General features: G+C 37.7%; 2 protein-coding genes and 1 long non-coding RNA gene across 5 annotated transcripts; all 3 read left to right on the top strand.

Moving 5' to 3' along the window:
• The first annotated feature begins 954 nt into the window (after positions 1–954).
• LOC103401369 (calmodulin-like protein 30) lies at positions 955–1,727 on the top strand. Its single transcript, XM_008340084.4, has one exon. It carries the CDS (start codon positions 1,007–1,009, stop codon positions 1,604–1,606), a length of 600 nt encoding a protein of 199 aa, XP_008338306.3. The 5' UTR covers positions 955–1,006; the 3' UTR covers positions 1,607–1,727.
• Positions 1,728–2,308: 581 nt separating this feature from the next.
• LOC103416032 (transcription factor PERIANTHIA-like) lies at positions 2,309–14,929 on the top strand. Of its 3 annotated transcripts, XM_070813573.1 has the most exons (7): positions 2,309–2,954; positions 3,146–3,249; positions 3,326–3,615; positions 10,000–10,065; positions 10,158–10,217; positions 10,643–10,723; positions 11,185–11,236. In XM_070813573.1, exons 1-6 carry the CDS (start codon positions 2,893–2,895, stop codon positions 10,697–10,699), a joined length of 639 nt encoding a protein of 212 aa, XP_070669674.1. In that variant the 5' UTR covers positions 2,309–2,892; the 3' UTR covers positions 10,700–10,723; positions 11,185–11,236. The 3 variants fall into 3 exon arrangements, with proteins under 3 accessions (XP_070669674.1, XP_070669673.1, XP_028950020.2); XM_070813572.1 differs by lacking the exons at positions 10,643–10,723; positions 11,185–11,236 and adding an exon at positions 14,555–14,929; XM_029094187.2 differs by lacking the exon at positions 10,643–10,723.
• LOC139192143 (uncharacterized) lies at positions 10,785–11,085 on the top strand. The gene is made up of 2 exons (XR_011576010.1): positions 10,785–10,922; positions 10,957–11,085. It is a non-coding gene; the product is annotated as an uncharacterized lncRNA (long non-coding RNA).
• Positions 14,930–16,153: the final 1,224 nt, after the last annotated feature.

Below are 16,153 nucleotides of genomic sequence, written 5' to 3'. Positions count from 1 at the left end.
AAACCGTTTTGAACCGAACCCAGCCCTACTGATATAGACTAAGAGTACTAGAGTTATGGGTAATGCTAGGTAAATTAAATTTTTAAATCAAATTTTGTAAGCTAAATGATATGGTTGTTGATGATTAGATTATCAATAAGAGTTGATTAACATATTTATTTCCTAGAGTTAAACATTACTACTTGCCCGTTGACAAAAATCCTTAACATAAATTCCATATAATATGCATGTTTTCCTTTCCTTTTTTATTTTATTTTTTTATTTAGCCTTTTTCTGAGATATAATCAATTAATTATCGATATTAGATGAGCAATCCTTTACCAATATGGTGTTGATTAAAGAATATTCCACTCAACTAACACAAGAATGTGCAACTTTATTTGGTGGCGTCATGGCATATACCAAAATTGAGGTTTGGAATAGAAATCACCAAGATTATCATTTTATTACAATTTGCAAAAATAGGGACGTTGTGGGTATGAATATCAATGATTTGAACCGTTTATTTTCAATTTTTACTTCATAGATCTAATTGAGGTCAAAACAATTAATGAACAGTATGTTCTAAGAAACATTAAAATTTCATCATGACAATCAAATGGGCAAATGTTTCGAATTGAATTGATTTGTCACATGCATGATCTATGAGATGCAACTTGGAAATAGACGGTTCGGATTTAGGTTAAGTAATGCAAATCCCTTCCCTTAAAGACCATGTGTGTGTGTGTATAATTCCTTGAGTTGTTTCTTTCTTCAATGAATTTTATCGGAAAGTGAGTGTGGAATAAGAATACATCAACCAATTTCATGTTGTGCTCTTTTTTTTTTTTTGTATAACTTTGAATCCGAATTTGCTTTGACAATGCGCGTGAATCTCTCTCTTTATATTATTCCTCAACAGGTAAGACCCCAACACGTTATATAAGATGGTAGTTTCATGCATGTAGTAGTATTCATCGCATTAGTCATATATATTACAATTTAATTTCATCTGAAGAAAACAAAAATGTCAAATTTCAGCTTTTTCAGGTTTCAATATGGCACTCCAAGAAAGCCTCCAAACAAACCAGCTCCTCAAATGAGTAATATCTCCAAAGAAACAACCCAAGTGAGCTTCTCTAAAGAAAGGTTTAAAAGGTCTCGTTTTTCAAGGCCTTCATCCCAACCAAAAGTGGAGGAAGTAAGATATGCGTTCGATAAATTCGACATGAACAAAGATGGTAGAATCAGCAGGGAGGAGTACAAGTCGGCTCTCAAGACCCTGGACAAAGACATTGCAGAGGGTGAGATTGCCAAGACATTCAAGGCCCTTGACTCTGATGGGGATGGCTTCATTGGGTTCACCGAGTTTGTGGAAACGTTCAACATGGGAAATGATGAGGCGAGAAAGGCGGACATCGAAAGCGCGTTTCGAGTGTTCGATTTGGATGGGAATGGGAAAATAAGTGCAGAGGAGTTGTCTCTGGTGTTGAAGAAGTTGGGAGAGAATTGCAGCCTTGGGGCTTGTAGGAATATGGTGAAAGCTGTGGACTCTGATGGTGACGGTTTAATTGACATGAATGAGTTTACCAAAATGATGGGAAGCTTCAAAACACCAACTGTTTAAAGAGATATATGTATGTATAATTTGGTTTTCCTATACCATGTTATATATGGTCAAGTAATTTTGCTTCTAATATTTGTAAGGGATGTATGCTTCTGTTCTTAAATAAGCTATATCAGCTGGATGTCTGTCTTTGCTTCTAACATTACTATTTGCAAAGAGTAAAATAGATACATCTCCTCTTTTGGAGCATGTATGACTAATATAACTGATCAATTTTAGTGACCTCCTCACAATATGCATGGAAAACGAAAAAAATTTCTTGTATATAGGCCAACATAAAAGTTTCGGTGCTCTTAATTTGTAGGGCCCTGTACGGTCGCACTGCTAACCCAGATCAGTAGCTAATATGATATTGTAGCCTTGATAAGTGCTCATGTTTGCTTTGCTAGTTTTCATGTCCAAAGTCTGATTAATCAGATTATGAATAAATAAATCTAAAAGGAGAAACTTGGATGCTGTAAGATAGCTTAACTCTATGGCATATCATGGAAGTTTTTTTTGGACAAGTATGGCATATTATGGAAGTTAAAATGATAAAAATGATGAGATTTGCTAGAATAAGTACACACAAAATTTACTTTGTCATTACGGCCCAGTCCATGATTAAAGAAGGCCACGGGCTAAAATGAATGCAGAAAATAAAGCAAGGGTAATTTTGTAAATTTATTTTTTAATAATATCCTGCATCTTCAATCAGCCTACAGTCTTCCACCGCTCTCCTCCTCCACCGCTTCATTCCCGCTCGGTCCTTTCTGCTTCTGTGATTCTCTCTCTAAAAGTCCTCTCTCTCCTCCTTCGCCATACCCAAGCTTTTCTCTGTCGGTTTGCTTTCCTGATTTCTGCTTTTCCCTTTTGCTCCCTGCGTGCAGATCAGCAGCTGCACTGCTGTTTTTCCTCTCCTCCTCCTTAATTCTTCCAACTTCATTTCATCATAACTTTTTCATACGGCAACGAAATCGCGCAAGGTCGGAGCCTATAGATTCGTATCAGAATCCTCTTCCATCTGATATGACACCCACACCTCAAAATCAACTGTGGTCAAAGATTGGAGCCTAGAACAGTGACGGTTTTTCGGCGGAGTTTTGCTGATTCCGCCCAATCCCGCCGGAATTTGGTCTAGGCCCAAGAGAGAAAGTTGATCCTCTCCTGACGATCTTTCTACCTATACTTGAGTTTGTTGAGGGAATTGAAATTAAAAGGTCGTATGAAGATCGTCTTTTTTTACCTTTTCTTTGCTTTAAAGTGATACAGGCAGAAGGAATCACCACCCAATCAGTAAAAAAAAAATGCAGTGCTTCAAAGCGGCGTCAACAAACCCAGAATTCTACTCCCTCTCCTCCTATTTCAGGTCTCTCTCTCCCCTCTTCTTACTGTTTTTTGTTTACGTTTTTTTCTTCTACTGGGTTTTGTTTTAATGGCGTATGAGAAATGGGTTGTGCGTAAAAAACATAAAGTCTTGAAATTTATGGGAGTATACAGATTTTTAGCAGTAAAAGATAAACCCAATTGCTCTGTTTTTTCTGCGATGTGAAAAAACAGGAGAGACGACAGTGACCGGAACCAAACTCGTTTTACGGATCTTAGAGAGCTTGAACAGTCTGCCACTGCCTTCCCTCACGATGATGCTGTTGTTTTAAGCCCAAGTATCCCCTATCTCTCTCTCCCTCCCCCCTTTCTGTCTCTTTCTCTCTCTAACATATGGGTTTTAATCTGGTGTAGGCTCCATGTTCGGCTTAAAAGCAAACAATGTTGGCGGTGTACCTGATAGCTTGCACTACGGGACCTTGAACGTTGGCGGGTGTTTGGACATAGGATCAACTATAACCGGAACAGGAGGAAGAGGGTGTGTGGACACAGGACAGCAGCAGCCATACATGTACCAGCAACAGAAAGGGACGACGACGTCTGGAAACGGACAATTTGAGAATTGGGGTGATAATTCAGCCATGGCCGACAACAGCCAGCGGACTGACACTTATACGGATGTTGACATTGATGACAAAAACCATGTATCACCATCTCTCTCTGTGGTCTCTGTTTCATGAGCATATGTGTCTGCTAGACTGCTACTGTTGGAAAAGTGGGAGTATTGGATGGCCAGGGGTTTAGGCTAGTCAACTTTCTTTGTGCAAGTTAGGCAAGTTAGGCAAGTTAGGCAAAGTTAGGCAAGTTAGGCTTATGTCTACTTTCTTTCCCTATATATAAGTTTCATCTTGTAATTGTTTCTTCATGAAATACACATCAAAAATTCTGCATGGTATCAGAGCAGGAACTCTAAAATCCTGGCTCTGTTGATCGTTTCCGCTAAGTTTCTTTTACTCTAAGCCAAGATGGCTGGAGAACGTTATGAAGCTGAGAGCTCGATGGATGCTTCAGCTCTACCTAACGTTGAAATCAACCCTAATCAACGTCTCAGTTCTATTTTGTTGAACGAATTCAACTATCTTCCCTGGAGCCGTGCTGTTTCTCTCGCACTTGGGAGGGAGATCAAAGCTTGGCTACGTAAATGGTGCCATAAAAGCTCCAGCAGTCACTTCTCCTACCTACGAGTCGTGGCTATGTACAGACCAGTTGGTCATGTCTTGGTTGCTCAACTCAATGGAGCGTAGGATTGCTGAAATTTTCAGCTATTCTGAGTTGTCCATGCATCTCTGGAAGCAAGTCAAAGAGATGTATGGAAATCAAAATAATTCTGCCCGTGTCTTTCAACTTAAGAAGGATATTTCAAGCTTGCAACAAGGAGGAAAGGCCTTTGTTCAACATCTTGGCAACCTTATAAGCATGTGGAATGAGCTTGATGTCTATCGTCCTCATACCACCGATGCCACCATGTTGATCAAGAGAGCAGAAGAAGACAAGATTTTTCAACTCTTGGCAAGCTCAGGCTCAGAGTTTGAAGATCTCAGAAGTCACATTTTAATGAATGCTGAACTTCCTTCATTCACTGGTGTTTGTGCCATCATTCAAAGGGAAGAAGTAAGGAGGAAAGCAATGAGCCAAGATACTAAAAATCCTATTCATGAAACTAGGGCATATGTCTCCCACAACAAGCGTCCTGAGGGCAAAGTTTATAAGGGGAAAAGACCAGATTTGAAGTGCAGCTACTGTGATTCACTTGGACGTACAAGAGACAGGTGCTGGATTCTTCATCCAGAATTGAAGCCAAACTCCTTGAAGGAGACAAAGGGTCCCCAAAGACATTTGAGTAACAATGGCTACAAGGCAAATTATGCAGCTATCTCTTCGACTGAAGGAATGGTAAACTTCACTACCAATCCTACAACACTAATCAATGATTTTGCAGCATATCTTCATAACAAACAGCTGCATAACAATGGAGATGAAGCTCATGAAGCTACAGTAGCTAAAGAAAAGAATCACACTGCCTTACTTGGACAATTTGCTGGTTTCTTGGCTGAGCATGATCATGTTTCGCAGAAGGATATTCCAGTTATTTCAAGTGCCTTCTCTACTGCCTTAAATGCTAGTAATGAACATGATTATTGGATCATTGACTCAGGTGCTACGGATCATATGACAAATCAAATTAATAACTTGCATGATTTCAAAACATTGTCAAAACCGTCTCAAGTGTCAGTAGCCAATGGAAAGGGTGCCTTAGTTGTAGGAAAAGGAAAGGTCAACTTACTCTCAAAACACATAGAGTCATCAGCTCTTTACATTCCTTCATTTTCTTTTCAACTTCTATCAATAGGAGCCATCACCAATTCTCTAAACTGTCTAGCTATTTTTTCTCCCCACAATGTTGTTTTTCAGGACATCATCACCAAGAGAACGATTGGTGAAGGCTTCTTTTTGAATGGTCTTTACTACTTAGCTAAAGATACTAAGGATCCCAAGGTTTTTCAAGTCAGTTCGAGTGTGTCTCAAGATCAACAACTTTGGCATCAACATTTGGCTCATCCTTCTGAAAAAGTGATGTCTTTTTTATTCCCAAAATTGTGCAAAGACAAGTTGCACTGTGATGTTTGTCATTTGTCTAAATTTTCCAGGTTGCCTTTTGAGTCTTCCACCAATAAAGCCAGTCATCCGTTTGAAATCATTCATTCAGATATTTGGGGTCCAATACTAGAGTCCTTTGATGGATATAGATATTTTGTAACCTTTGTTGATGATTTCACAAAAATGACTTGGTTGTATCTTTTGAAATTTAAGAGTGAACTTCCAATTGTTTTTCAAGATTTTCATAAACTGGTTGGCACTCAATTTGCATAAAAAATTCATATATTAAGATCCGACAATGGCACTGAGTATATGTCCCATAACATGTCTCAATACTTGAGTATTCATGGCATCTTGCATCAAACAACATGTGTTGGCACACCTCAACAAAATGGAGTGGCCGAAAGAAAAAATAGAGATCTCCTTGAGAAGACAAGATCAATCATGTTTCATATTAATGTACCCAAGAAATTTTGGTCACAAGGAGTACTTACAGCTGCCTATCTTATTAATAGATTGCCTAGCAAAGTACTCAGTTTCAAGTCCCCATATGAGATGCTAAAAGGTAGAAAAATTGATCTTTCACACTTGAGAGTTTTTGGCTCCACCTGCTTTGTTTACAACAAATCCCCTCATCATGATAAATTAGATCCTAGAGCTATCAAATGTATTTTCTTGGGTTACTCATCCACTCAAAAAGGCTACAAGTGTTACAATCCAATCACAAATAAGCTTTTAGTTTCAAGGGATGTAAGGTTTAATGAAAATATGTCCTACTTCTCAAAGAAACTAAGTGATGCAGATCAGGGGGAGTTTTTGAGTGATATGTTTCCATTGCCTAGTGTCCCATACTACCAAGAAAATCCTCCATCATGTGACACTACAAGTCTATCACCTGAACATGCTCCCTCCCAAGTCACAAATGTTGAACCTCCAGTCCAGATTCGTCGAAACCCTTCTAGGGTTCGTCAACCCCCACTTCGACTACATGATTATGTCACCTACACCTCTAGGTATCCTCTCCAGATTTTGTTTCCTATAAGCAGTTTTCACCCTCTCATATCTCCTTTCTTAGTGTCTTGGATCATACTCATGAACCACAAACATTTCAAGAAGCAAGTAAACATAAAGTTTGGCAAACTGCAATGAGGGACGAACTACAAGCTCTTCATGACAACAAAACCTGGAGTGTAATTAAACTTCCCACAGGGAAGAAAGCAGTGGGTAGCCGTTGGGTGTACAAGACAAAGTTCAACTCAGATGGGACTATTGAAAGACACAAAGCTCGTTTAGTGGCTCGTGGCTTTACTCAGACTTATGGTTTGGATTACAAGGAAACCTTTGCTCCCGTAGCCAAAATGAACACTGTAAGGGTTCTCTTGTCAGTTGCTGTGAATCAATCTTGGCCTCTCTATCAAATGGATGTGAAGAACGCTTTTTTGCATGGGGAATTAGAGGAGGAAGTGTACATGAAACTACCACCAGGGCATCCTCAATCGAGCGATCCTGACATGGTTTGTAAACTGCACAAATCCATTTATGGTCTGAAACAGTCTCCACGTGCCTGGTATGCAAAACTAAGCTCAATCCTTGAAGAGTTTGGCTTCCAAAGAAGCAGTGCAGATTCCTCACTATTTGTTTGTAATGGCTCAGGTGGAAAAATCATTGTTTTAATCTATGTAGATGATCTCATAGTGACAGGTGACAGTGATGCAGAAATCCAATCTCTCAAGCTTGCTCTTCGAAACAAATTTGCAATCAAGGATTTGGGGCGCCTCAAATATTTCCTTGGTATTGAACTTGCCACTTCACAGCAAGGTCTCTTTCTCAATCAAAGAAAATATATCCTGGATCTCTTGAAGGAATCTAACTTAATGGATTGCAAACCTGCACGCACTCCTCTGGATAGTAAGCTGCAACTCACTACTCACAGTGAAGTTCTTTCCAATGTTACTGAGTATCAAAGATTGGTAGGAAAACTTATTTATCTCACAATCACGCGGCCAGATATCTCCTATGCTGTGAGTATTGTGAGTCAGTTTATGCATGCTCCTACATCAGTTCATATGCAGATTGTGAAGAGAATTCTTTGTTATCTAAAAGCGTTTGTTGGTCGAGGGATCCTTATGACAAAGAATGACAGCACTGCCATCATGGGTTACATAGATGCTGATTGGGCTGGGCACTCTCTTGATCGCAAATCAACCACAGGTTTTTGTACCTTTGTAGGTGGGAACTTGGTAACATGGTGCAGCAAGAAGCAAAGCGTTGTAGCTCGTTCCAGTGCAGAGGCTGAGTATCGAGCTATGGCATCCACTGCTTGTGAACTTATTTGGCTGAAAAGTCTTCTGTTTGATTTAGATTTTCACAGTAAGGAACCTATATCTATGTTATGTGACAATCAAGCTGCCATGCATATTGCTTCCAATCCTGTATTTCACGAGAGAACGAAGCATATTGAAGTGGATTGTCATTATGTTTGAGCACAGGTTCAAGCCAACATCATCAACACTCATTACACTCGCAGTCATGATCAATTGGCTGACATTTTTACTAAACATCTTCCTACAGTTCAGTTCATGCGCATTCTGTCCAAGCTTGGCTCAAGGAATCCCCTCGATCCAGCTTGAGGGGGAGTGTTGGAAAAGTGGGAGTATTGGATGGCTAGTGGTTTAGGATAGTCAACTTTCTTTGTGTAAGTTAGGCAAGTTACACAAGTTAGGTGAGTTAGGCAAGTTAGGCAAGTTAGGCAAAGTTAGGCAAGTTAGGCAAAGTTAGGCAAGTTAGGCTTATGTCTACTTTCTTTCCCTATATATAAGTTTCATCTTATAATTGTTTCTTCATGAAATACACATAAAAAATTCTACATAGGGAAAGAAAGTAGACATAAGCCTAACTTGCCTAACTTTGCCTAACTTGTCTTTGGGGACCCTTTGTCTCCTTCAAGGAGTTTGGCTTCAATTCTGGATGAAGAATCCAGCACCTGTCTCTTGTATGTCCAAGTGAATCACAGTAGCTGCACTTCAAATCTGGTCTTTTCCCTTATAAACTTTGCCCTCAGGACGCTTGTTGTTGGAGACATATGCCCTAGTTTCATGAATAGGATTTTTAGCATCTTGGCTCATTACTTTCCTCCTTACTTCTTCCCTTTGAATGATGGCACAAACACCAGTGAATGAAGGAAGTTCAGCATTCATTAAAATGTGACTTCTGAGATCTTCAAACTCTGAGCCTAAGCTTGCCAAGAGTTGAAAAATCTTGTCTTCTTCTACTCTCTTGATCAACATGGTGGCATCGGTGGTATGAGGACGATAGACATCAAGCTCATTCCACATGCTTGTAAGGTTGCCAAGATGTTGAACAAAGGCATTTCCTCCTTGTTGCAAGCTTGAAATATCCTTCTTAAGTTGAAAGACACGGGCAGAATTATTTTGATTTCCATACATCTCTTTGACTTGCTTCCAGAGATGCATGGACAACTCAGAATAGCTGAAAATTTCAGCAATCCTACGCTCCATTGAGTTGAGCAACCAAGACATGACCAACTGGTCTGTACATAGCCACGACTCGTAGGTAGGAGAAGTGACTGCTGGAGCTTTTATGGCACCATTTACGTAGCCAAGCTTTGATCTCCCTCCAAGTGCGAGAGAAACAGCACGGCTCCAGGGAAGATAGTTGAATTCGTTCAACAAAATAGAACTGAGACGTTGATTAGGGTTGATTTCAACGTTAGGTAGAGCTGAAGCATCCATCGAGCTCTCAGCTTCATAACGTTCTCCAGCCATCTTGGCTTAGAGTAAAAGAAACTTAGCGGAAACGATCAACAGAGCCAGGATTTTAGAGTTCCTGCTCTGATACCATGCAGAATTTTTGATGTGTATTTCATGAAGAAACAATTACAAGATGAAACTTATATATAGGGAAAGAAAGTAGACATAAGCCTAACTTGTGTAACTTGCCTAACTCACCTAACTTGCCTAACTTACACAAAGAAAGTTGACTAGCCTAAACCACTAGCCATCCAATACTCCCACTTTTCCAACATTCTACAGCTACCATACTTTTTCATGGGAATCTTTCTATAGCTTTAGTGGAATTGAGAATCATTTGGAATTTTGGATTCCCATCCATGTTGTTTCAAGCTTCAAACAACGTGTAGACGTTTGTTTGGTCAGTTGGGCTCATGGCTCGGCCCCTTTGCATTATAGTTCGAATCTCCCTCCCGTAAATTATGGTAATTTAGAATATCGCTTTGTCGGTTAAAAAGATAGTTTCCAGAATGTTTTCAATTCAATTACTACCTTAATAACATGGCCCATATCTAAAGTTGATTTGCTTTAAATCTGCATATTTTACTGTAAACTTTATTTAGCTTTCTAATTTTTTAGTGTCAGTGGATTAATATGAGATACGATTTTGTTGGAGTGCAGCATGGCGCACTAATGGTAGTGGATTCCACAGAGCAGGCAAAGGAAAGAACTACTGGTGACCAAAAGGTTAGAATATTTGGATTATTGGTAAAAGTGATTTTATTCGAAAGTAATTTTCGATCTGAAATGCTAATCTGATTAAGCTAACTTATCTATAGACACTACGTAGGCTGGCCCAGAACGGAGAAGCAGCAAGGAAGAGTCGCCTAAGGAAGAAAGTATACATCTTTACTTTCCATCAGCACGTATTTGAATGTCTTTTTTCTTTTTAATTTCATCGAGAGAGCTTCCCTATACCTTTTTAGGCCGTGACATCTTAGACTAATTATATAACATAAATTGAGAGCGTTAAAACATATGGGATCACGTTCTTCGTTTGGCGAAACACATTGGCATACCAGGGTGTAGGTCTGTAACCAGCGTCTAAATCTTTTAGCTATGTTGAGACAAAATCTTGGTATCAACCCTGAAGATTCACTGGCAGGTCTATAAAAATTAGGTTTGTCTTAAATGCTTCTCGGCCTTTTCATTCTCTTTAATAGCAAGGGCCTATTTTTTTAGCCTCCCTCCCCTTTTTCACTTCTCTTTTGGTTTAATTTTATGGATTTTTGGCGTCTGATTTTGGTTTTTGATGTTTTCTCAGTGGTACGGTGACTGCCAGAATTACTGGGTTTTTGATTTTATTAGAATCGATTTTTAAGTCGCCGGGTCTGTGTCATTTTTGGTGAGTTTTGTGATTTTCTTACTGGCTTTAGTTCCTTTTTTGGTTTGTTCTGTATATTTACATGGATTTTGTCCGTTCATTTCTTTTTTTCTGGATATCGTTTAGATTGATACTGTGAATGTGTCGTTGAGTTTTGTTTTTTATTTCAGGAGGTGCGGCCTTCTTAATAGTTTTTGACTTGATATTAACCTAATTACATGTGAAAGGACAGGTCATAGCTCTAACAATTAGAGAGATTTAGTGACTCTTGCTGCCCTTCTTAATTCTCATTCTCCTCTTGTATACAATGCAGTTGATCTTTTGTGTTATTTGATACTTTTTTTTAACATCAGTCTCTGAAAGGACAGGATTTCTGCACTAAAGGAGAGTGATTCTAAAATTAGGGAGTTGTTAACACCAGTCTCTGAAAAAACAAAAAATTTCACTAGATATAATTTGATCGGTTCCTTTGACAAATGCAGGTGTTTGAAAATTTTCAACTCTGCAAGTTGTGAAAAAAAAGGGGTTTCGAAATATTGTGCTTTCAAGTTTCTGCATCTTTTCGTTTCTCTTTCAATGATTTCTGCACTAAAGGTGAGTGACCTAAAATTAGGGAATTGTTAACATCACATTTTAAGCATCTGTTTTTAAAGTTTGAATAAACTTTGGGATTCCTTTAGCTTTTATCGTGTTTAAATTGAAGTCCTAATTTCGGTGGTTTGTTCATAACTAGTGTGTTATGTTGTTTTACTATGTGTTTTATGTGTTTTTTAATTTATGGTAGTCTCACAAGAAATGTTGTGTACAACGATATTTTGCTTCCATCAAATATATGATAAGGTTATATTCATTCTTTTAATTTTTAATTCACTTTTCAAATCCACATAGATATATACATTTAAATTTTATAAGTCGCGTGTAGAACGCCGTAATTATAAAAAAGCCTTCTGCACGTGCGTGAGCGCATGCAAGGAGGCTATATGTATATTGCTCTAACCAATCCCATCCCATTGTTTTGACGACTTACATCATCTACTTCTTAAGATCAAAATTGTACCGTAGATGATAGACAATCAGTAGCCTCAAAAGTTTTATGTTTTTACGGAATAAATCAACAATGTATATCAAACTCACTTATCTTCAAACAACAAATTTCGCACGTTACAGATTGATAGGGGTGGGAGGGACTAAATCGAACTCAAACTCAAAACCACTTGAAAGCCAACTAGTAAAGAAGAGGGGACTGAAACTCAAACTCAAACCCACTTATAAAAATATGGTTATGGTGCCATGTTAGACAACTAATTGTGTAAAAAACTTATACCAAATCATATTTCCAACCCTCTTCACTAGTACATGAGCATTCATATGAAACAAAGGAAAGAAATATGGTCAAGTATACATGCTCTAGTCACGATTTAATGTTCACGATTTTTCTTAATTAATACACTAACTGAAGTCGTATATCGTACCGAAGAAAAACCATCAAGGTAATTTTGAAAGATGAAAAATTGACGAAATGACCACTTAGTCCTACAGTTTGGTGATATTCCTCTTCACTTGGAAGTGAGAGGTTTTAGGTTCGAATCTTGTGGATAGCGAATTTGATACCAAATTAGGTTGACCATTATGTGACTTAGCCTAACTTCCCCTCCTTTTAGTGTAAAAATATCAATGTACTTAAAAAAAAATTGAAGAAATGAAATAGACAAGTGCATTGATGTTCATCAAGATCAAACGCTGATGACATTTTTCAATGCAACAGTCATGCTTGCAACTGCCCAATCACAATGGGCTCATTTGGAATTACTTCCGTAAAAAAGACTTCTGCTTAGAAGTATTTTCAGTGAAAAATGTTTTTATTAAACACACATTGACTTTTCTTTTTTGTTTATTAAGAATCCAAGTGTTATCTGGAAAAAAAAAAAAAAAAAAAAAAAAAAAAAAAAAAACTTAAAGTGTTTATTGAAAGAAGTACATGTCAGGTGCTTCTTCTAGAAAACACTTTAAGGTTTTTTTTAACAAAGAGGCACTGTAAAACTCTTTTGGTCATTTTAAAAGTATTTTCAAACAGATCCTATGTATTTCCTCATATTGTTAATATTTTCGATGCACAAAAATCTCAAGCACGGATGGCTCTTGAATGAAAATTCATTTCTGTCGAGAAATCAAATAATGTTCAAATGAAGTCAAATATACCAAATTTTACAGATGGCAGTTACCCAATAGTTCATAGAGCTTTATAAACTCCTGCATTACTAAATATATTAGTAAGTATATAACAACTTCGTCACATATGCCTTGAAGGAATAACCAATTTTATTCTGTACTTTTTGTTCTTCTACTTTATTATATAATTGTATCCACCGCAATAATATTCTTTCCATAAACTTTTTGGGGACGTTTGTTTGGCCTCGTTAGCTTTTACTGGACTAGACTGGACTACTTGTTAGTCTAGTCCAACGTTTGTTCTGTGCATGGGCTAAGTTTAACGGTACTAAACGGGACTAGTGTGGACTGAGTAGCTCACTAAGAGGTCTTAGCGAGTCCCTCCGAAAACGTCGGTACTACTAAGACCTTCGCTTCCTCTCCTTCACATCCCAACACCTTCTTCATTTCTTTCCTAATAACGGGTAAGTTTCTTCCCTAATTCCCCTGCCATCGTACAGACTATGTGATTACACCTGCGTATAGAAAATCAAGAAGATGAAAATCACGGCCTTGCTGGTCCTCAAGTGAAATCCAGACGAATTTGACCCGATCACCAACGCCTCTGATATCATCCACTTCAGCTACTTCCAAAGGTCTAGGGTTCAGGAGTTCATCGTCTTCGTCGGTCGCACCGCCGCCAGACACAACCTGCCCCCAGCGCCAGTCCGTCAAGCACGAAGGGTCTTTTGGTATTTGACATGAATAGGAAGAATAGTTTGTGGATAGGGCTGGAGGGATCGAAACAGTTGGAATTTTTGTCAAACCAAGAGAGATTGAAGGAGGAAAAGGATGGCGGAGCGGGGATTGAAGCTTGTTGAAGAAGAGAAAGGAAAGAAATTCTCTGGATGCGAAGAAGATAAGGAAATGGAAAAGGAAAGTAGAGAGAGGGGAAGAGAGTAGTCGGCAAAAAAAAAAAGTGACATTAATAATAATAAAATACTAATAAATTAGTTAGAAAATAATAAAAGGATTATTTGTATATGAAAATAATTTAGTCCGTAAGTTAGTTCGACACTGTACCAAACACTTCATTATTCTTATACTTCTTAGTCCATGCCAAGCAAATTCAGCTTAGTCCCTGAAGCTAGTCCAATCCGACTTAATCCGGTGCAACAAACACACCTTTTAGGTCTTGAGTGGATCCACTTTCATTCTGAAAATGATTGTCAAACACTTGCTTGCTTTCTTTACACGTCTTTGTTATTTTATGTTTGGTTCTCTTTGATTTATTCATCTCTTTCATAAATAATTAAACATGTGAAAGCGGGAGAAAGAGGTTTTGTGGATATCAATTCCCTGTATAATTGCCTATCATTTTATATAATTACACTTAGTTAACTATGTTGATCCCATGCGTACTCGCAAGAATAAAGTTAGAACACGGCCTTAAAGAAACTAGTGATGTGGAAAAAGATGCCAATAAAAAGTGTCAATCCATACATGCCTAAATTCGATTCTCCACTACTAAAAATCCACTTTAAATCCACTCTAAGTAGAGAATCAAACCAAACCAAAACAAACCAAGCTTGCCTGCCCATCTAGCTACATTTCCATAATTTCCATCTTCTCCGGAAAAGACATTTTCTACTCAGAAGGTAGAGAAAACTTCAATCCATTATGGCCATAATGTGTTGTGTGCAGGTGCAGCCTGACCAGGAGATGACGGTGGAAGAGTTCAAAGCGTGGATTTACCGATTTGACAATGATCACAACGGGCAGATTAGCCGTGAGGAACTGAAAGAGGCTCTTCGCAGCCTGAGGGTTTGGTTCGGGTGGTGGAGAGCTCGCCAAGCAATGAAGTCATCGGATTTCAACGGTAGTGGCCAAATCGACAACCCCAAAGAGTTTGAGAAGCTTGTGAACTATGCACAGCAACGTTTAGGCATGAAAATCCATGAAAATAATGATTGGTGATCCTTTATGATGCATGGTAGAATCAAAATCGAATGTCTCTATGCTTGTAGGATTTGATTATGCGAAATAAAAATAAAATAATTTGGTGTTGTTATGTTGCTATTAATTTCTTGCATTTTAACACTTCTTTTTTATTTTTTATGCTATAGTCTGATTCGGATGGTTTTGTTTTACATGAGACAAAATCCTTACATATCTATATATTGATTGGAAGATGTTTTTTTTTCTTTTCTCCTGATGATTTAATTTGTTTGTTTATGAATAAACAGTATAGGTTCTGTTTTGTGGTATTGTATATCTTTTATTTATTTATTTCAAAGGATATGGTATGAATTCGTAGTAAAAAATGGACCAAAACTAGAGACAAAGAGGACAGGAGGAATTCATGAGGAAAAACATCAAACATGAACAAATTTGGCCGCCATGTGCATGGTTCAATAATCTAGGCAGAGAACCAAACAAAAAGCTTGGATGCGAACAAATGAGATATATACAAAAATGTTGAAAAAAATAAACGTGACTAGTTTTATAGCTTTGTAAACAATTGTTTAAAAAAATTAAGTTGTTCCATATTGTTCTCCAACCACTTTGTCTTGATAGTTCTTCTCAACTTCTTTAGCAATTTTACTTCCTAGCATATGCATATCATGTGTGGCATATGTGTGTGTCCATATACATGTTATGATATAGATGGCCATGTCATGTGGTGCATCCGGTCGATGTAGAAAATTGTTTAACATTTAGTTGTGCATGTGGCTAAATTGAAAGCAATAAACGTCTAAGTATATGTGATCAAACTTATCAACCATTTTGTACACAATAAAAGACCTAAAGACTAAAGTACAAATTGGTTATTAATTTAGTGGCGTTTTTCTTCTTAATATTAGAAGTCTTTGAATCATTCTATACAGCTGATTGGAAGAAACAAAAAATCTAATTATGTGTTTCCAAAACAAAAAAAAAAACAAAAAAAAACCTAATTATGTTTTTTAAGAAAAATTTGAAAAAGCATTACAAAGAGGATCTTTGACAAATCTTAAATCCATACAAATCACTTTAACCAAGGCAACATTACATTCGGAAACAAGAATGGTTGTATTGTTAATCTAGGCAACATTTCATTTGCCGCAATATGAGCTTCTCGATAAGTATAATCAATGATCAATTTTGAAATTTATCGAAGAAGTTGCCAAATATCTTGCAAAATAATAGCGACTATCCACAGAATATGGAATTTTTTTTTATTTCCAAACCGATAATATCGAAATATTTGGGACTCCATACCAAATCTTTCGGTACAAGATTCGGGATTACATATTCAATGGT

The sequence above is a fragment of the Malus domestica genome, chromosome 15, assembly GCF_042453785.1.
Source record: "Malus domestica chromosome 15, GDT2T_hap1".
In the NCBI taxonomy this organism is placed as follows: domain Eukaryota; kingdom Viridiplantae; phylum Streptophyta; class Magnoliopsida; order Rosales; family Rosaceae; genus Malus; species Malus domestica.
Note: the sequence above shows the minus strand (reverse complement) of the source record. Positions and strands in the feature narration are given on the sequence as shown.